The 22,522-nt window shown below is 38.8% G+C and overlaps 1 protein-coding gene across 2 annotated transcripts in view; it reads right to left on the reverse strand.

Moving 5' to 3' along the window:
- The window catches only part of MTHFD2L (methylenetetrahydrofolate dehydrogenase (NADP+ dependent) 2 like), a 79,598-nt gene that overhangs the window by 31,385 nt on the left and 25,691 nt on the right, over positions 1-22,522 (reverse strand). For both annotated transcript variants that reach the window (XM_084884292.1, XM_084884293.1), the window contains one exon: positions 20,108-20,200. In XM_084884292.1, the coding sequence (XP_084740418.1) occupies positions 20,108-20,200 (93 nt within the window). The remainder of the gene's footprint in view (positions 1-20,107; positions 20,201-22,522) is intronic.

Genomic DNA, 22,522 nt, shown 5'->3' on the forward strand with positions numbered 1-22,522 from the left:
TTCCTGTTGTTGCAGGGGGAACACTCTCCAGCATTTGTTCATGTGGTCCATGGCCCTGTGGACTCCATACAATAAACTGATGGACTTTAGTCTGATGCTGAATTGGACCCAGCTGCAACATGGAATGGAGACTTGGACACTGGCCCTCCTTCTGGTTTTGCTGGTTTTTGAGACTGGACAAAGGAATATGGAATGTTGGACCCCAGGAATATAATCCCATGCAAATGAAGTCTTTTACTATATCTTAGTAAAAGATACTATAGGCCCCCACAGGAAAATAGATACTATATCTATTTTCCTGTGGGGGCCTCTGAAAATGCTTATTTCAGTGGTGCCTCGAGATTCGGAATACCACGACTGACGGGGAAATTTGGTGCACTCATTTCTCTGGTAACATTAGTATTTAAGGTGATGGCTTTGGCCATTTTAGGGATTACTCTATTTTCCTGGGTCACAGGTAGTTGGAAAGGGAGTATTCTAAAAGTCTTCTAAGATAATTGTGGTCATCTTTCTTTGAATCTACATCAAAAGTAGACAAGAAACCATTTCTAGAGGGTTAGTTGCAATGCGTAATTTGAAGCCATTTCAATGAACTTCCATATTCTATAGTATTAACACCCAATATTGGTCTACCTTACATTTTGAGTGGAGATAGTGGTATCATGCATTACTTATTTGAATTATACACATCTTCCCAATGTTGTCACACATCATTATACAGTACTTAAAAATCATATTTGTTAATATCACTATCAATCTCAGGGAGGAAACATATTGGGAAGCTGTCAAGCTTACAGTGGGGTCACTGCTTTTGCAGAATTTTAATATTGCTTGAATCAAACTATAGTCTAGTCCAGAGTACTAGTACTAGTTCACCACAACTCACTTGGATGTCTTTTGTAGCCACTACCAGTCTTTGTTTTCATATCTTCCTTTCCACTGACAAAAGCAGTTCATTGGGCACTCTGACCCATTTCCTTCAAAGCCAATAAAAGGATCTCTTTCTACCACCAAGCAAAGTCCTCCCACACCCCATCTTTTTGGTCTGAGGATCATACAGCAGATTGGAGAGACTGTGATGATGAATATAATGAATTAATCTCACTCTCACTTGAGACCCCACCCCCACAAACAGGGAGTGGCACAACCTTGAACTATAATAATCATGTAACAACAGTTGAAACAAATAGTAACAAGAAGATTGTTCTGTCACACCTACCAACAAAATGAGTGGTGTTACTTTTAATTTTGGTTTTCTGTAGGACATTCAAAACAATATTATTAAACAATTCTCGGTACCAAATCTCACAGAGTTCACTGTCATAGATGAGGTCAGTGTATGAGCCAAAGTTGGGAAAGAACAGGCACTTTGAGAGGATGAGAAAAGCTCTCTGTTCTCTCGGGGATTTAGTGGTTGGCTCTGTTACCTTGCCTACAAGCTTTGTTTTGTGAGAATTACTAGTTCCTTATTACATGTTTGTAATACAAGAACCAAATGAAAAATTATGGCAACACGTTCATATTCATTTGGAAACACTGAAATGGCCCATGAGACTCTAAATAGACCTGAGATGAAAGCAAGGAAATCAAAGGAATATTAGTACATTGTTTGAGGTTAAGAAAATACTTATTAAAAGCAGCAAAATAAAACAAAACAATAAAACTACCTAAAAAGCCAAAAATTGTGTTTAAAAAGGAACAAAATTCACCAAAGTGGATTGGAAAGCTTCAGACGTTGTGGTAGAGTTCTCCTATCATAACTCGGCCATCCCATGTAGCTAAGAGGTGTAAACACAGTAGGCTGACATTGGGAGTGGGAGGGTAGCTGACAGCTCTGTCCTGGTGAACTTGAATGTCCCTACTGAAATGCACTGCAATAAAACCACACCAGATGGACACAAGGTGTCCAGTTAAAACTGATAAAAGGAAAGGAAACTGCAAAGGTCTTTCTTGTCTATTAGTAACGAGCTCTTGAAAAGCATATGTCAGTCATTCACCTCCTCTGAGACGCCTTCTGCAGTGGCCCCAAACCCAAAAGGAAACAAAGTGCCCCTCTAAATATGCACCCATAGCCCCTGAACTTTCCTTTCTCACAAGTTTTCAATTTTTTCCATTCTCTTTGCATGTTGCTATTTGACTAAAGCTCCATAAGGGCAGTAACTAAGTCAGTTTTGTGGGACACCCACCACTGAACTCTGCCCGGTACTACTTGGTGCTCAGTAAATGTGCTGAGGAAATGAAGAGAGAGAGGGAGAGTGTAGTTTTAGACCAGCTTAAAAGGCTAGTCATTTGTTCGGCAAACTGCAGCTTGCGAGCCACATGCAGCTCTTTGGCCCCTTGAGTGTGTGGGTCTTTCACAAAATACCACAGCCTGGGCGAATCTATTTTGAAGAACTGGCATTGGAAGAAATTTAAGTTTAAAAAATTTGGCTCTCAAAGGAAATTTCAATCGTTGTACTGTTGATATTTGGCTCTGTTGACTAATGAGTTTGCCGACCACTGGGCTAGTCCTAGGAAAGTGGCACGTTAGTCTAATGGGGAGAAAAACAAAAGGAAGCATCCCATATGAAAACAGGAGTCATCAAGGCTTTAAATTGGAAATGTGTTAATGTGAGAAAGCAACTGAATACAGTTCAATAAGCACCTGTGAGACATCTTAAGGTAACAAATCCTCAGAATTCTAAGAAATTCAAAGTTTTCCTTGCAACATATGCCCCCCTCCCTCGTGCACTAGTGAGGAGGAAAGAGCTTCTAAGAAGAGACAGAACATTATTTGAGTAGTTTCTCTCATTTGTGCCTTATCATTTAATTGTCTTGGCTGGCACTGCAGGGCTGTTTAGAAGAAACGAGAAGGTGAAACAGCTGTAAATGTCTCTGCAAGTCTTGGGAGTGTCTTACCTGGCAGTAGTAGTAAGAACTGGCAGGAGGGGAAAGAGAGGTGAGCAGAAATTCCAGCAATGTCCAAATCATAGATTCCGGGGGGGAATGTGGTTATACAAGCAGTCATTCTGTTCCATGAAGCATAATAGGGCAAAGCATGGTCTGAAGAATTCTTATTGTGTGTGGGAAGACAGATGACACTGACAGCTCTACATGGAGAACTAGCAAACACCCAGTAGGGAATAAGGTTGGCCATTAGGTCTGCACAGGCATGCAGTCTGAGTCACAGAGAGAAGCTGGGCTTCGTGCGATCTTATACTAATGGTAAGACTATATTTCACATTTATAAAAGTAAACACAGTAACACTCCACACCCCTTGCCCTAGGTTGGCTGTAAAAATAATACTAAATAGATAGAAACACAGAGCATGGTGTTTGGCCAACAGTAGCATTCAATGAGTGACAACTGCCTTCGGCTTCTTAGTTTTCTAATTGAAATGTCATATACAATATGAATATTGTGTTATATACAGTTTTGTGGTATTAAGTTACTTTAAGTGACCTTTCTATGTAACAAAAATGTCTCTTTTTTAATAATTTGCTTCAAACTTTAAAAAAATATATAAGTATAAATAAAGTTCCACTATTAATCACCTTTTGGTAATTTTAGCAACTCAATTTATTTTGCAAATATCCTATTATTTATTTAGAGCTAAAAAACAAAGATGGCTTGCTTGGCCAGTGTTGTTCAGAGGTTGAGCAGAAGGTTGTGGTTCGATCCCTAGTCAGGGCACATGTCTGGGTTATGAGCTCAGTTCCCAGTAGGGGGTGTACAAAAGGCAGCCAATCAATGATTCTCTCTCATCACTGATGTTTTTATCCGTCTCTCCCTCTCTCTTCCTCTCTCTGAAATCAATAAAAAATATATATATTTCAAAAATAGATAGTTTAAAGGGCCATGTATAAATGAGCTAAAAATGCTCTGATTTTACCTGTGTTGGCCACTATTATTATGTGACTGTGATCTCCAGTTGATTCCAGGAAAATGATGTCATTAGTGAGTGATTATATTTTTGTCTTTTGGCAGTAGGGGGAGAGAGGAGCCTTTTCTTTACATAATTATTCTAGGACTAGAGGCCCCAGTACATGAATAAAAATGTAATACTCTACTCAGCTAAGAAAATGCCAAGTCTTTTACTATTAAAAGTACTTATATGGCAGAAGAGAAACAGTTCAGAGATGGAAGATTCTGATGATGCCTCGCCATACCAGCAGACAGCAGCTGCGGGTTGCTGAAGGAAGCCCAGGACCAAAACAGAGACGGTCGGACCTGCATCACCTCCATTTGTCCACCAATCAGATCTGAAATATCATGGCTGACATGTACACATAAGGAACTATTTGACATTGAAATTGGGACTCAAAAGAACTGTTGGCCCAGAAAGGAACTCACTAAAGACTGACTCATTTGCCTCTCAGCATAACCATTATGGCTTGTCTCAGTTTCGGTTCTTACAAGGGTATTTCTTGGATCACATGCTCTCATACATCTAAAGGAAATAATGAACAACATAAACTGATGAATAAAAACAGACCCAGAGAAAGAGAAGTAGTGATCAGACTCTCAAACCTCAGAGGGAAAGTAGGGGAGGGTGGGGCTAAAGGACAGAGATCAACCAAAAGACTTGTATGTATGCATATGGGCCTAGCCAGTGGCCATGGACAACAGGCAGGTGGGAGCATATTTGGGGAAGAGTTTTGGATGAGTATGGGGGGGTGAGACAATTATGTGATACCATAATTAATAAAATTTAAAAAATAAATAAATAAATAAAAGTACTTATATGTACTTATTGTGTGTGTGTGTGTGTGTGTGTGTGTGTGTGTGTATATTGGCAGACAGAGAATTGTAATCACAATCTGCAAGCTCTGCAAAGCTAAACACATATTTGGATTTCTACCATATGTAACCTAATCTATTCTTCAGAATACAATTGGATGTAAGCATTACTTTTTGTAGATTCACCATCATTCCTTAAATGTTCCCATGTTGTTGGGTGCTTAGACTGTTTCCAACTCTTTGCTATCATAAATAAATCTGTGATGGATATCCTTGAATATTATCTCGGTAAGCTCATTTCAATTCTCAAAAGGATAAATTCCTTGTTATAGTATTTTGAGAACTGAGATTATGTGTGTTCACAGTATATATCTAAGTTTTTAAATATATGTATTTGTATTTGAAGAGACGTAGTGAAGTTATTGTCTCATCTAGTGCCCTGGGTAAACTAACACCATGTTCTGAGTTATTTCCAAGCCATTCAGTATTCCTTCACAGAATTTCCACTATAAAGTCAGAAAACTTATCATAAAGTAAGGAGAAAACGCCTTCAAATAGTTTTTAATCCCTCCAAAAAGTAAATTTGGGGTGATATCTTAGTAACCTAAAAGAATTTATGTTACTCTTAGTAAAAACAAAGGGAATTTTCATTCACTGTGATATGGTATGCCACGTTATTTTTAAGAATATTCTGACCAACTATCCTAGGGTGAATGTATATCATAATGTGTTTTGTGTGTGTGTGTGTGTGTGTGTGTGTGTGTGTTACAAAGAGTAAATCTTCCTAATTATCTTTTAAAGTCAGTGTAAGTATGAATTATGGGAAAACATAAGAACATTATGGAAATGTACCTGCCTTTTCTGCAATGTAATAGTTGATCCCTGATATAGATTACCATCTTGATTTAAAGGGCCCATATTAGTTGCTAAGATACTAAGAGTGAATGGCCTGCAATCTGCATACTCAGAGAAGAAATATGAGAGAGAAACCCCAGCCATAAAGCCCATATCATACATAGTACTAATTAATTCTCAGGTTTTGTAACAAAGGCAAGTCATTCTAAAGTGAGCAATTATCGGCCTAACCAGTTTGGCTCAGTGGCTAGAGTGTCGGCCTGCAAACTTAAGGGTCCCGGGTTTGATTCTGATCAAGGACAGATGCCCAGGTTGCAGGCTCAAGCCCCAGTAGGAGGCGTGCAGGAGGCAGCCGATCAATGATTCTCTTTCATGATTGATGTTTCTGTCTCTCTCTCCCTCTCCTTTCCTCTCTGAAATCAATAAAAATATATTTAAAATAAATAATAAATAAATATAAAACAGGCAATTATTAACTAACCAAATCAGAAATAAATTTAGATGAAATGCACTCAGGTGGAAGTCAAAGGGACAGAGGCAGAAACCTTCCCTTGACTATTCATACCAATACAGGCAAAAAGAAAGGGCTTTCATACAAAGCTGTCTGATGAGGTATACACTGACACCAGTGATTCCTTTCTTCTCATCTCTGTCCTTCAGAACCAAAGCCATACCTGAAGCAGGCGGCCAGGTGTGCAGTCAGATTCTCCACAGCCCATTTCAAACACTATCTCTACATGGGTTAAACAAGTGTTGATGCATTTTGATCCCTGATTTTTTTTAAAGTTTCAATTTTCCTGTATATTAATTAGATGTGTGAATGTTACTGCAAAACCACAACTAATAGTAACTGACTGTAGATAATGGAATCATTTCACTTTCTTCCAGTCGACACATGTTTGGAAGAGACATTCAGCAATACCACACACTCGGAATACACCAGAGGAATGATGACTTCACCAAAGAAGGGCTCATGTTTCTACCCACACTAGACACTAAAGCAAAGTATTTTTTTATTCTTTCACTGAAGGCGGTCATCATGTCTCAGCTGTTTCTCTGCCTCCTCCCTACCGTACCTGTGAACTCTGCAGGTGCAAGCGCTGAGTCAAGGGTGCTGATGCAATGCCATATTAAGCCTCTGTGAAGTGGAACAGCCCAAACAAGGTATTAAGGGTGAATGGATCCTGAAAAGAACATCTACCCCACACCGCTGCTGTAGAGCCTAAGACCACTGGAAAACACAGATATTTACACTACGATTCATAACAGTAACAAAATTACAGTTATGAAGTAGCAACAAAAATAATTTTATGGTTGGGGGTCACCACAACATGAGGACCTGTATTAAAGGGTCATGGCATTAGAAAGATTGAGAACCACTGGCTTAAACAAAGATAAACATCTGAATTCTAAAGAAGGAAGTGTATTCATTTAGCAATGGGTTTTCTAATCCCCAGTGCAAGATTCTTCACTAGATATTTAAAAATAAATAAAACTTGGTCCTGGCTACTGGAGGTCACGATACCTTGGGAGTCACTTCAATGCGGTCCCTTCCACGTGGTCACCCTCCATACTGACCCACCATAATTCTTGCTGTTCTTTATAGACTCATCTCATATCTCACCTTTCACCTAGGTCCTCTGTATTTTCATTCTCCTCCCTTTTATTTTGCTATACTTCAGAATTAGCAATGTGATGCTTGAAAGGGGACTTTTCTACTTTAAATAAAGGCACAAAATACCATCCCCTGTTAGTGTGATGTATCCAAATTTCACATAATATTAAGGCATATTTTATAACTTGCATGGGTGTTGTTAAGCAGATATTTTGTTTTTGTTTTAATACTCACCTGAGGATATTTTCCATTGATTTTTGAGAGAGTGAAAGAGAGAGGGAAAAACAGAGAGAAACACTGAAGTGAGAGAAACACATCGATTGGTTGCCTCATGCCCACATGCTAACCAGGGACCAGGCTGGAGAGGAGCCTATAAAAGAGGCATGTGCCTTGACCAGAATCCAACCCAGGACCCTTTGGTCTGCAGGCCAATGCTCTATCCACTGAGCCAAACTGGCTAGGGCTAAGCAGATTTTTTTGTACAACTATAAGCTATAACTTGATAAGCCTCATATAAAGAAAGGCCTACTAAAAATTAATAAGCTATAAAGGTATAAATCCAATGAAGATATAGTAGAAAAAAATGCTTTAAACCTCCTCTTCAGTGTAGTCCAAATAACATTTATTGGAGTCACTAATTGAAATGAGTAATAATATTCAAAATACATATTTTAAAAGTACCCAGAGCCTTAGAATAGATTTTAAATAATCTACCTACTGATATGCCAGGAAAATTAATGGCTGTAGGTAACACTCTTTATTAGATATGGATTAGCTATCTTAGATCCTATTTTCTAAATGTATTTTTGTTGATTTCAGAGAGGAAGGAGGAGGGAGAGAGAGAATCATTGATTGGCTGCCTCCTGCATACCCCTTTACTGGGGAATGAGCCCACGACCGGGGCATGTGCCCTTGACCAGAATGAAACCAGGGATGCTTCAGTGTGCAGGCTAATGCTCTATCCACTCAGCCAAACCCACTAGGGCAAGCCTATCCTATTTTTAATGTAGATATACTCATTTGCTAACAGAGAAATAGTGGACCTACTAGCATGATGACCCTGAATCTCATGGCCATCACTGCCTGGACCAGAGCCTCAAGAGAGATGAATGGACAGCACAGGAGTGAAAGAAGAAATAGAAAAAATAGATGGTGTTACCAGGAAAACAGACTAGATGGCCAGAAAAAACTACAGAGATCTAAAGCATGTAAAACTTTTATTTTTAGGTCCTACTTTTTAAAGAATAATAATGAATAAGTCAATGTTTCAAGCAAAAACTAGGCAGCCCAGGCTCAGAAATCAAATAATAAGACCATAAAGGATTGAGAAAACAATTTATTCTTCATTTTTGTAAAGCATTAAAAATAAAAATAAAATAGTTATGAGAAATATATGGTTACTGAAACCAAGCTTTCTATGGTAGAAAAAAATACTGTGATATAGGCTGTGAGAATTAAGGCGGAAAAAGCAGGTTAACTGGGTTACCTGGCGAAATCATACAATAGAAGTAAAATGCATTTGATGATAAAAGCATTGTATCGTCATGACAAATCCAACACAAACAGAACAGAAATGTAAGTATGAACAGAAAATACAGATTGTGAGAAACAATGATTAGTAAAGCTTAAGTTTACACAGGTTAATTTTATGTTTGAGACTATAAGTAACCATTTATAAGCAAATAAAGAACTTAAGACAAATATAATATTAAAGAAACCTTGTGCAAATAATCTTGGTTGTTTACAGTGATGTTCACAGTTTTTCATTGCATTATTCATAATAGTAAAAAAAAAAAAAAAAAAAAAGAACAATCTAACTGTCCCATAATCAAAAATTGATTAAATGAATTGTAGTATATCCACAGAAGAGAATAAATACTGTGGAGTCAGTAGAAGCTGTGCTTCAGAAGAACACTTTTATGAGGAAATGTACACAGTGTGGAGCTGTAAAATACAAATACTGCGTGCGTTGAGCAAGGTGTGTACATATAGTAAATATAAGATAGTTGAAGGGCAAACATAAAATTAACTTTGGTTGGCTTTGGCTGGGAATATGAATTCTTTCTTTTCTTATTGTCCATATTTTCCATATTTTTACAATAGGACATATTACTAACATCAGAAAAAAATCTATAGTTAAGTGTCCTCTTATACATTGATAAACCTTGTTTGTTGTGGGTCAGGGAGCCTTTTCCTACTTGGTAACTCAGGCTAGTGGGGGGGGGGTTGTGGGGGCTGGAATGGGGAGGGGAGTGGAAGTATAGAGAGATGACTGGGTAAAAGTATGAGAGAACAAACCCCTTCAACTAAGTGCCTCTACCTCCCCTACCCTTTCACAAAGTCAGATTGTTCCAAAAGAAAGACAAGTGAACTGTGTACATTTTGATTTTGTTCATTCTCTGCACTCTTCTCTCAACGTGTCAACACTCACTAATTTGGAAATGCCACAGACCTGGCTGTGCTATGCCCTGGATCAGCTCTCACCAGTAATCTCTCTCCCCTAACGCTTTTTAAAGTTTTAACTGTACTCTAACGCAGAGGCGGGGAAAGGGTCAAGCATCTATACAAGCCCATTGCTCACAGCAAAGTGAGGTTCCTCAGGCCCCTGGGCTTTAGCAAGCTAGTTGAGGAGCCCAGCATTGCGACAAGGAGGAGAGATTCATGCTGAGTTTTGTGTTGGCCCATGAAAGAACTTTCATGCCCTTGGAACAGGGAGCCCTTGCCTGCTGTGCGGGGAACCGAAGCTCCAGCCAGCACTGCATGCTAAATAATCTTCTCTTTGGTGACAAAGAATTGCATGTTCTGCTCCTAGTAATTATATCAAAGACATTGTGTTTTACATCTTATATGTGTCTCTGAGCCTAATGCCACCAAAGGGGGCGGACAGAAGTGCAAAGCAATTCAGGTCTGTAGGACCATATGTGTAACTTAGACTCCTAATGCAGAAGTCAAGAACATTGGTTAGCCCCGATGATGATGATGACAGCCGTGCATCTACAACAGTGCACGCACAGCGAACTACAGATCCTCAGTTCCTTTCACTCTGCCTCTAACTGTATAGCCTTAAAATATCTGCCAAAAAGCAAGAAATTCAGTTAGTATTCACAGGTCTCGGGCACATCATCTCAAACAAGCCTTTTCAGCTTAAAAGGTTTTGTTGTTCTCATTTTGCTCACATCATACTAATCCCTGCAAAAGAGCTGGAAAAAAAGCCTATTTCATACTCTATTAGGGATGTCAATGATCGCTGGAAATAGTAGACTCCCAAAGTAAAATGCTTCTAAAGATTACACTCTGCAAGGCGGGCAAAAACACACAAGCCTCGTTGGGTGGCTGCTCCATGAAAATGCCCCCCATGGGCATCTGGTTCTTAACTACATGTATGTGTGCCCTCTGCCTTGATATGCTCTTTACATGTGTTGGCTGGCTTAACAATCCTATTATAGAGGTTATTATAATTCTTCTCACTGAAGAGACTGAGGCTCGGAGAGCTGGGATACTTGAACGAGGTTGCACAATTAACAATTGGGAGAGATGGGATCTAAAGGACTATGCCTTTACACCACTCTATACCATTGACAATAATTAAGAAAATTAAGATAAAGGACAAATTTAGGAAGGCAGAAGGGATTCTAGTGGACAAGCAGAAACTAAAGGGGACAAGATGGAGAATGAGAAGAAGAATATGGGAGGAACACTAGCATTAGTGAAACCACAGAGTGTGCTGGCATTGGCTCAGGAAGCACCAGGGCTGTAAAGGAATAAGTTCCATGCCCAAGTGGCATGAGCCCTAAATGGTGGCATCAACTATTTCCATGCCCCATCCCTTGGAGCTTCTCAGTGTCCTGGCATCCTAAAAATTACTAATACTGCTCCAAGTAAGAGGAAATACTGTACTGAGAACCTAGGATGATGTCTGATGGGTGAGTATCTAAAACTGGAGAATATGATGGAAGAAGTGGTGAAAAGTAGTTGGTTGGTAACCTTGTATTTTATGAAGAGTAAGTATGAATATTCCCAATTACTCTATTGAATTTCCCATTTACTTATATTACAGTGTCTATCTTTAAAAGTGTTACAGTAGTAGATGCTTGAGTTATGACTGTGAAGGTTCATTCATCATGCTGGAAGGGATGACTTAGTGGACAAAATGCCAGCTTTCACCAACTGTATCCAGAGGTTAATAATAATAGACAAGTAGCATTGACTCAGCAGCTCATCTTCTGAATGAAGCTAGTTCCAAAAAGTTTACTCAGATGGGTGGAGGGTTCTTTAGACAATGTCTGGAAAAAAATTGCCAATCCTGCCTGGAAAATGAAAATGTAGTATTTCCCCAGCATGAGCTATGAAAGAACCAAAGAACTTTTTTTTTTAAAGATTTTTCTTTTTTAATATTTATTTTATTGTTTAAGTATTACATATAGTAGTACATGTATCTCCTTTTTTCCCCCATTAACCTTCCCCCAGCCTCCACTGTTGCATACCCTCATCCCACCCCACAGTGCCTTGTGTCCATTAGTTGTGCTTATATGCATGCATACAAGTCCTGTGGTTGATCTCTTTCTCTCCCTCCCCAACACTGCCCAGCCTTCCCGCTGTAATTTGCCAATCTGTTTGGTGCTTTATGGCCTCTGTACCTATCTTTTTGTTCATCAGTTTATAATGTTCTTTATTTTCCATAAATGAGTGAGATCATGTGATATTTTTCTTTCATAGCCTGGCTTATTTCACTTAATATAATGCTCTCCAGGTCCATCCATTCTGCTGCAAATGGCAGCGTTTCTTCTTTTTTATAGTAGTGTAGTATTTCATTGTGTAGATGTACCATAGATTTCTAATCCACTCATCTGATGGGCATTTAGGCTGTTTCCAAATCTTAGTTAAAACGAATTGTGCTCCTATGAACATAGGGGTGCATATATCCTTTCTAATTGGTCATTTAAGATTGATGTTTCTTTGCTGATTTTTTTGTTTAGAAAATTTGTCCAATGGTGATAGTGGGGTATCAAAGTCCCCTACCATGATTGTATTGCTGTCAATTTCTCTCTTGATATCCTCCAGGAGTTTTTTTTTTATGTATTTGGGTGCTCCTGTATTGGGTGCATATATGTTTACCAGAGTTATTTCTTCTTGTTGGATTGCTCCCTTTAGTATTATGAAGAAGCCTTCCTTATTTATTTTTATGTCCTTTATTTTGAGATCTAATTTGTCAGATATAAGTATTGCTACTTCAGCTTTTTGTTTTCATTTCCATTTGCCTGAAAAACCTTTTCCATCCCTTCACCTTCAGTCTGTGTGTTTCTTTTTTTTCCTGAGGTGGGTTTCTTGTAGACAGTAGATATATGGGTCATGTTTTCTTATCCAATCCATAACCATATGTCTTTTGATTGGGGCATTTAATCCATTTACATTTAAAGTTATTATTAATAGGTAATTGTTTGTCACCATTTTTATTCTTTATCCCTGTGCTCCTTCTTTACTTCCTATTTCTGTTTTGTGTGGGGCTTTTTTTACACCAGACCCTTTAGCATTTCTTGCATTGCTGGTTTGGTGATAATAAACTCCCTAAGTCCTTTTTTTGTCTGTGAAGCTCTTGATTTCACCTTTGACTTTGATTGATAGCCTTGCTGGGTACAATATCCTTGGAATCAGACCTTTCCTTTTTTGCATGACTTTGTATATTTCATTCCATTCCCTTCTGGCCTGATGTGTTTCTTTTGAGAAATCAGTCACTAGCATGATTGAAGATCCCCAAAGGACTTTTTAACACAATCTTAGAATTGGTGCCCTCTTCATGCCAGCAGTACCTTCTTTGTCATTAGCCTTACACAAGCCAATTTAGCCTTTCCCAAAACTAGAGTAGTCTCCTTTTAATCCTCAGTTTCTTCACCTTCTGTGGTTTCAGTTACCTGAGGTCAACCTAGATACAAAATATTAATGGAAAATTTCATAAATATGTAATTCATAAGTTTTTAAGTTGTGCACTGTTCTGAGTAATGGGATAAAACCGTGTTGCCTTGCTCTGTTCAGCCTGGGATGTGAATGATCCCTTTGTCCAATGTGTCCACTCTGAGTACACTCCCTGCCCTTTGTCACTTAGCAGCCATGTTAATTATCACCTGTTACAGTAATGTAATGCTTGTGCTCAAGTAAAGCTTATTTTACTTCATGATGTCTCCAAGTACCAGAGTAATCATGCTGGAAATTTGAATATGCTAAATAGAAACTATAAAATACAATAAAATATTGAAAGAGAGATAGGGAAGGAATGGAGAACACACAGTCACATAAATTTTAGTTTATTATTAATTATTTTGTTAATATCTTACTTTAACTAACTTATGAATCAATGTTTATCGTAAGTATGTATGTATAAGAAAGACAAAGGATTCAGTACTACCTATGGTATCAGGCACTCACTGGGAGTTCTGGAATATGTCCCCACAGACAAGGGGTGTCTCTTCTTCTTTATTCCACTATTTAATACCCTCAATTTTAGCTGGCTATAGTAGTCTCTTTCTTCACGCTTCTCATAATTTCTTTTTTTTTAATTTATTTTTATTGATTTCAGAGAGAAAGGGAGAGGGAGAAATAGAAACATCAATGATGAGGGAGAATCACTGATAGGCTGCCTCCTGCATGCACCACACTGGAGATCAAGCTTGCAACCTAGGCATGTGCCCTGGCCAGGAACTTTCTGGTTCATAGGTCGATGCTCAACCACTGAGCTACACTGGCCAGGCTAATTTCTTAATTTGACATTTATATTCAGATCAGTCTACTCCTCTACTTAATGATAGAAACTACTTTTTTATTTTTTTAAAAAAATTTCACTTAGATGGCTTTATCAATTGTTTTATAATAACAAATTTTAAACAAATTCATCTTTATAAAATTATAGAACATTCTTAAAAATTTATCAGCAAAGCAGGGTTTTAAAAGCCAATAGAATCTATTGCTATTCTTATTGTGTTCATGCAAATAATCAGACTAAATAGAAACTTAATATAGTAAAAATATTGGTCTTAATTTGGCTCTTTGATAAAAATAGGGTGATTTTAGGGGGGGATTATGTTTTTTTAGGGGAGGTTATGTTTACATAGACTTTATAATACACAATTATGAAGATTAGACTCAAAGCTTTATTTTTCATTTATTAATTGAATTGGATCCTAAATTAATCTTAAATATTTGGCTACAATCCTCCAAACAATTCTTTCTTTCCTTCCACCAGACCATTTGTCATAATTCTTGCTGTTCTAGCTTTTGTCCCAATAATAGTAAGATTTGTAACACAGTTTATCTCCATCAGGTTATAAGCCCTGTTGGTACTCAGGAAATATCACTCCTCAACACCATCACAACCTTCTTTTGTTCCCAGGCCTCACTGTCCCTGACAGAGAGCAAGGATTTTGGGCTCTGACGAAAAATGTTGCCCCTTTCAACAGGAAGCAGCTATAGAAGAGACCTTACACCCTCTTTTCTTTGAAAGAATTCAGTGCCAAGATCCTTGAGGGGGAAATGTTAAACAGAACTCCAGAGCAAGAACGATGGGTTAGGTATAGAAACTCACCAGGGCAGAAAGCCCCAGATGCCTAGCAAGGGGCAAAACTGGGAAAACAAGAATCTCACCTCCAGGGTAACCTATCCTCCCCTAGCATATCACTGGTCATGTGATTTGGACGCCAGATCTTTCATATCGCTAGTCATCCGGTTTATACCCCTGACCTTTTCCTCCCTAAAGATAACATCTAGGCCTCAGTTGTATTTCAGCTCCAGGCCCAGAAAAGCAGCAAAACCAGACACGTGGTGCTATGGCTGCCTCAGGACCAGCTTTTACCTCTCAAGTCATTCAACTGGTTTCTTCAGCCTTGGATATCTGATAATTTCACCCTCTTTTATAACAATGGACACACTAGGGTGCTGGGTGATTGGTTTCTGATATGTGGAATAACTGTTTATTAGGAATAATTATTAACAAATAGAAAGGGGAGGGAAACATTAGGCCTATAGGGCAAGACAATCCTTAACAGCCATTTGTAAGTTCCCACCACAGGAGAACAAGAGACCAAGAAAAACTCACTAGACACCAGGAGTCAGACCATACAAGGAATGGAAACTGTCCTGAAGGCACCTGATCTCACACCTACATTCCATTCACATTCCAAGCCCACCAGCTCAGCCCCCAAACCCACTGATGACAAGTTTCCTGCCACTGGCTACATATAATGATGAAACTCCAGCTCCTGGGTGCTGTCATCATTGACCCAAATCAATGTCCCTTTGGCTGTGTGGTGTGCAGCCCTTCTCTTTGGATACTCCAACCCCCAGGATATTAAGAAAAATAATAAATTTAATTGTTCTTTAAAAAATTACCAGCTCACTGAAACCGGTTTGGCCCAGTGGATAGATGGTTGGTCTGCGGACTGAAAGGTCCCAGGTTCAATTCTGGTCAAGGGCATGTACATTGGTTGTGGGCACATCCGCAGTAGGGGGTGTGCAAGAGGTAGCTGATTGATGGTTCTCTCTCACTGATGTTTCTAACTCTCTATCCCTCTCTTTTCCTCTCTGTAAAAAAATCAATAAAATATATTTTTTTAAAATAAAAATAAAAAGGCTCAACTTAAAAAAAAATTACCAGCTCAATTTGTAATAATTTAAAAAAAAGTAGTTGTTCCAGTTGTCATCTCAAAATCAATGCAGCCTACATTTATTAAGTACCCACAATGTACCCAGGTACTGTTCTGAGCAACAGTAAAAAAAAAAAAAAATTCCTATCATCAATAAGGTCTTAATCTCCAACATTTACAGGGAACTCATACAACTTAATAAAAGGAAGATAAATAACCCAATGAAAAAGTGGGCAACGGACCTAAATAAATACTTTTCGAGAGAAGACAGAAGGAAGGCCAAGAGGCATATGAAAACATGCTCAAAGTCACCAATCTTCTGAGAGATGCAAATCAAAACAACAGTGAGGTACCATCTCACACCTGTCAGAATGGCTATCATCAACAAATCAACAAACGACAAGTGCTGGCGAGGATACAGAGAAAAAGGAACATCATGCACTTCTGGTGGGAATGTAGACTGGTGCAGCCACTGGGGAAAACAGTATGGAGTTTCCTCAAAAAACTAAAAATTGAACTCTCATTTGACCCAGTAATCCCACTTCTAGGAATATATCCCAATATACTAGAAACACCAATCAGATAGATATGCACCCCTATGTTCATAACAGCACAATTCACCATAGCTAAGATTTGGAAACAGCCTAAGTGCTCATCAGCAGATGGGTGGATTAAAAAATTGTGGTACATCTACATAATAGAATACTATGCTGCAGTAAAAAAGGAGTTTTTACCATTTGCAACAGCATGGATGGAACTGGAGAGCATTATGCTAAGCAAAATAAGTCAATCAGAGAAAGATAAATATCACATGATCTCACTCATTTATGGAATATAATGAACAACATATACTGATGAACAAAAATAGATCCAGAGACAGAGAAACATTGATCAGACCATTAAACCTCAAAAGGAAGGTAGGGAAGGGTGGGGGAGAGATCAACCAAAGGATTTGTATGCATGCATATAAGCCTAACCAGTGGACACAGACAACAGGGGGGTGAGGGCATGAGGGGGGTTGGGGGATAATGGGGGAATAAGGACACACACCTTAGTCAATAAAGACATCAAAAAAAAAATCCCTGTCCCTGCAATAATAAAGAGAAGAATATAGGCAACTTTAAACAACTTTAAAAAACTGTTGCACGAATTCATGCATGGGTGGGGTCCTTAGCCTGGCTGGTGACTGGGGCCAATCGGGGCCAGCCCCGGGGAGAGACTGCAGGAGGTTGGTTGTGGGAGCATACTGACCACCAGCAGGCAGGTCCTGTGTTGAGCTCCTAACTCCAGGCATTCAGTGTGCATCATATCTACTGGCCGGTTGTCCGGTTGTAAAGGTTGCTTAGGCTTTTCTATAGATAGATTGTTATGTGTTATAAGCATGGTACAGCCAAGTTCCTAGCAACAGATTATTTCTCTCTGGGAATGCAGAGAGTAGGAACCTAGTCTGACAGGATTTTTATTCCTAACAGCATAGTTTGACAGGATTTGGTTTTCTGATTTGAACTTCTAAAGTAGTTTACATTTCAAATTTTGAAGACATGAGGTTAAGTCCTATATAGTTAAACCTATAATGTTGTAACTATGAAAGTTTGAGAAATTGGAGAAGTGAGATTAATATGAACATAAGCTAATTTTAGTCATACACCAGGATCATCACCTACCATTTCCTCTTACACCTTTTCTCCTGTAAACCCATTCCAAGGTTTCATCACCACATTCTTTATTGCCATTTCAGACCTTATCAATGTGTCTGATACATCACCCACTGCTCCTCCTCTACTCCTCCTAACTTTGAGATGGTACTGCTTCCATATATGCTGACATTCTAGTTATGGCAATGATCAATACCTCTGCCATGAGGTCATTAAATCCTTTTGTAATACCCACTTCTAATCGCATGTGTTTATTTCCCACACAGCATGCATAATGTGGTTATTCATTGTTGGTGAGGGATTTTTTTATGCCTTCCTTGTAATTCCTTATAATTTACCAATACCTACGTATTTTATCCTCAAATTCTCCAGGTGGTTATTAAGGAAGTAAAAATGTAGTAATCTTTAGTTATTTCTTATAAATTTTCTATTTTCTTTCCTGAAATTTCCCATTAGACAGATGTTTATTTCCTAAGGATGATTGCAGGGCTACATAAAGAGCTTATTCCAGAATTTAGCATTTGTATCTAATTAGAGGCACGAGAGCTGGAAATCAAAGCAAGAAACAATACCTGTTTGCACTGCCTTCACTCAAAATTGTCTTCCAGGATTAAGACTGTGTGGCCAACTGGCTGTCTAAAGTAGCCTGCACATAGGATTGGCGCCCTCTGGTGGTAAGAGGATACCCTGAGTAGGATGGCTGAGATAGAGAGCCTCAATACTGCTTCATCACCTAGAGACCTGGCCTGGGTACCTCCAGGCTCCTATTTGTTAACTTTATATAAAATTGGTCCCCTTTCCCTCCCCCTTTCCCTATTCCTTTCTTACTTTTTAACTCCTTGTTCACAGTGCCAATACAGTGAGTCTATATGAGAAACTCAAGAATAATGACAGTGTTGGCATAATGACTTTTGATATAAAGTTTGATTTAGTCACAACAGAATGTCAGCGATTCTTGAAAGAGGTTGGTAATTACCCATTTGTCATTTCTCATAACACCAAAAACATGAATATGAATGCATACTGAGGGATTTTGTTCTAAATATGCACTCAATAAAGAAAATATGCATTTGTTATTATAATTGATAAATGGGAACTAAGATCAACTGTGAAATATTCTTTATATGTTGTTAACATCAAAGTCAAATCAAATTTTAAAGGTAATGTAAATTTAATTTTGTCTAAAATTAGAGATTAGCAATGATGACCACTCAAATTCTTCTCTCCTCACAAAATTCTGAGTCTTCTGTGTGATTTCAAGTGTTTCAAAAAAAAGTCAATGTAATTTATCTTGCATGAATATATCAGTTGCTGCAGCAGTATTTCACCTAGTGTCTATTTGTGGTCTTACAAAGTGTATTGCCTCTCTAAACATCCATCTTCCTTTTGTCAATTGAGCTCAAGATCTTACATTTGGTATACCAACTGAATATAATTTTTTAGAAAAATGGGAACTGTGGTTAGTAGCTTATTGTTGATTCTAAAATGGGAATATTTCTTTTTTTTAAAATATATTTTTATTGATTTTTTACAGAGAGGAAGAAAGAGGGATAGAGCGTTAGAAACATTGATGAGAGAGAAACATCAATCAGCTGCCTCTTACACACCCCCTACTGGGGATATGCCCGTAACCAAAGTACATGCCCTTGACTGGAATCAAACCTGGGACCTTTCAGTCCGCAGGCCGATGCTCTATCCACTAAGCCAAACCAGTTTTGGCTAACATGGGAATATTTCTATTTGTACTCTATGAAGAGGCAAATTACTCTATCAAAAGTTATCATATATATATATTTTTTTTGAGTTCCATAAATGGCCTATAGAATAAGAAAGTGAATTAAATTTTATTAAAACTAATTTAAACTATCATTATTCTCCATTAAACTCAATTTATTATGAAACTTTTACTCTCCCTTCATAGTTTGTAAATACTCTAGCTCCTGATAAAATTAAAAGGCCTCTCAATCAAGCCTTGGATAAAGAACAGTCACAGTATCTGTGCTGTAGAAATACTATTCGGCAAGAGTAAAGGGTAAAGGTAGAAGAAAAGGTAGAATTATTTTGTATGTTCAAAAGAAAAACAAATTAGAAAAAGCTAGGCCCATTAAATGAAAGTGTAATAATGGTTCTCTGTTTCTATTCTTATCTCTCTAAAGTCAATTCTCCTTGACCTAATGTAAGTAACCTTTTAAAAATGTAGGCCAGACCATGTCAATCTCCTGATCTCAGCCATCGTAGCTTATATCAAGATTTTTACAATGGCCTACAAACTCTGACATGTACCAACCATGGCTATTCCTCAACAGCATTTCCTACCAGTCTCCCCATAATTCATTTTTAGAAGCAATCTTGTTGTCAAAAGAAATGGCAAAGTATGCATCTGTTCCTGTGCTTAATATTTCATTCCAAAGGCTATTCAGGTTTTCTATAATAAAGTAGCAAATGCTAACACAGGCAAAGTGGACCAACATGACCAATATTATGATTACTAAGAAACAGAATCCAGTTGTTGGAAGATAATCATACATATCTCAATTTTCTTAAGAAGTGGTTCTTACAGACATGCTGGCAATTAGGGCAGGAACTACTCTGCTGATTATATTCTGCCAAATAACACCCATTAAAGACTTACCTGCAGCGACTATGATAATATCTGCGAGTTGAGTATGGATCTTCAGTTGTTCTTTGGGAGTGTATCTGTGAGCTATTGTCACTGTTGCATCACCTGAAATGCAGAAAAATTCCATTAATGATTACTTAGCTTATTCATAATTTATGAGTGCTCCTAGAAACCTAGCACTTGAAAGTTCTGCCTTGACAAGTAAATACACAGTCACTAATTGGCTTGATAATCCTACCTAATAAACGAGTAATATGCAAATTAACCATCACTCTGCTATCCCAGAGCCACTCCTATTAGCCAATCAGAGTAAGTATGCAAATAAACCCAACCAAGATGGCTAATGCCACAGAGAGCAGGAGGGAGGCTTGAGTTTCCCAGGCAATGGAGGAAACCAAGCTTTCCGCACACTCTGGCCAGCTCAGGCCTCCACTCCAGGCTATAAAGTTTTAATTATAGAAGATACATAAATTCCAAAAGAAATGGCTACTGGCCACGGAGCGAGCAGACTTGGCTCTGCTCCAGACTACAAAGTTTCAATTGTAGAAGGTAAATAAATTCCAGATACCAGGGCCTCCACTTGGGTTGCAGGGGGCATGGCTAGCCAGCAAACCACCACAGGCCCCTCACTCAGGCCACCCCATGCCCCAAGGGAACCCCTATCCTGATCCAAGACACCCTTCAGGGCAAACCAGCTGGCCCCCACCCATGCACCAGGCCTCTATCCTATCTAATAAAAGAGTAATATGCAGATTAACCATCATTCCAACACAAAATATGGCTGCCCCCATATGGTCAAAGATCCTGCCCTTATGTAGACACAAGATGGCCACCACAATATGGCCAGCATGGGGGGACAGTTGGGAGGCACCAGACCTGCAAGGGAAGGCAGTTGAGAGGGACCAGGCCTGCAAGGGAGGGCAGATGGGGGTGATCAAACCTTCAGGGGAGGACAGTTAGGGGTGACCAGGCCAGCAAAGGAGGTAAGTTGGGGGCAAACAGGCTGGTAGAGGAGCAGTTAGACATCAATCAGGCTGGCATGGGAGTGATTAGGGGGTGATCAGGCTGGCAGGCAGAAGTGGTTAGGGTCAATCAGGAAGGCAGGCCAGCGAACAGTTGGGAGGCAGCAGTCCTGGATTGTGAAAGGGATCCCAGATTGGAGAGGGTGCAGGCTGGGCTGAGGGACATCCCCACTCCCTCTGCCCCCATGCACAAATTTCATGCACTGGTAAGATATATAAATACTGAAAACAGCAAGACAAGTGCACTAAAAATGGGGCAACATCTTGTAGTAGGACAGGTTAGAGATTAATTCTGCCTCATCTTGGCAGGTACCATATTCATCTTGAGGAGGTATCAAAAAAGGATTCCTAAAAGAGGTAATATACTTTGTTAGTTCTTAAAGCATGAGCTGTAGTACACCAATTAGGGGAGGCAGGGGGAAAGGAATTCTAAGACAAAAGAATGGCAAGGAAAAATGAACCAACTTTGAAATTTTGTGTTTAAAAAACGAAGAAGTCTAGGCTATAGGGAAAGTATTCATACGTGCTTTCACAAAGTGATGTATGAATCAGAGAGGTTAGCAGACTGGGGGGTTTCAGTGCTTAACCTGAGAGCCAAGGAAGAGGAGTGAGAGAAAGGCAGTGACGAGTGCAGTCAAGGGAAGGACTCTCGGCATGAACATTGCTGTGTGAGGCAGTATTTTCTCTCTTCCCTTTCTGCGTAATGTGCAACAAAAATGGCACAGTCTCTATTTTTAGGAAAACTAGAAGACATACCACAGGAAGAAAGGCAGCAAAGAAATGGACAGAGTAACAAGATGGTCAGCAACAACAGATCTCTGAAAATTACTGTAAAAATATACTTCCTGAAGGTGAAGAGTTCACATCAAAATGCAAATATTTGTAGCAGATAGAATAGGAAGAAAGGCTGGAGAAGTCTTCTGAAACCCAGTATAGTTCAACAGTACGGAACACAAAGACTTATACAGGGGAGGATTTCAACAGGAAGGAAGTAGTTGAATTCTGTGAGGGTGAAAGAGGAATCTGAAGGCTGCCCTTACCTCCTTCACAATCTCTAGAAGAAGTATCCTGCAAATAGCAGATCCCAAAAATCCAACTCTTCAATAAGTAATTTACAAAAGCACTTGACAAAGCATTGAACGCATATTATATAAGGATCAGCCCAGGGGAATTTGGATGGTGACAGAACCATTCAGGTTCTATTAGTAGTTACATGATTATATGCATTTGTCTAAACTCATGAAACTGTATACCTAAAAGAGTGAATTTTACTATATGCAGTTTTCTTAAATAAAAAGAATCATTTTAAAAGTGGGAGTCCCAAGAAAAAAAGCAAAAACAAAAATGTAAGTCCAATTAGAAAGAAGATATGCACCCCTATGTTCATAGCAGTATCTTTTACAAT

The sequence above is a fragment of the Pipistrellus hanaki genome (genome assembly GCF_964339955.1).
Source record: "Pipistrellus hanaki genome assembly, chromosome: 1".
NCBI classification, from domain to species: domain Eukaryota; kingdom Metazoa; phylum Chordata; class Mammalia; order Chiroptera; family Vespertilionidae; genus Pipistrellus; species Pipistrellus hanaki.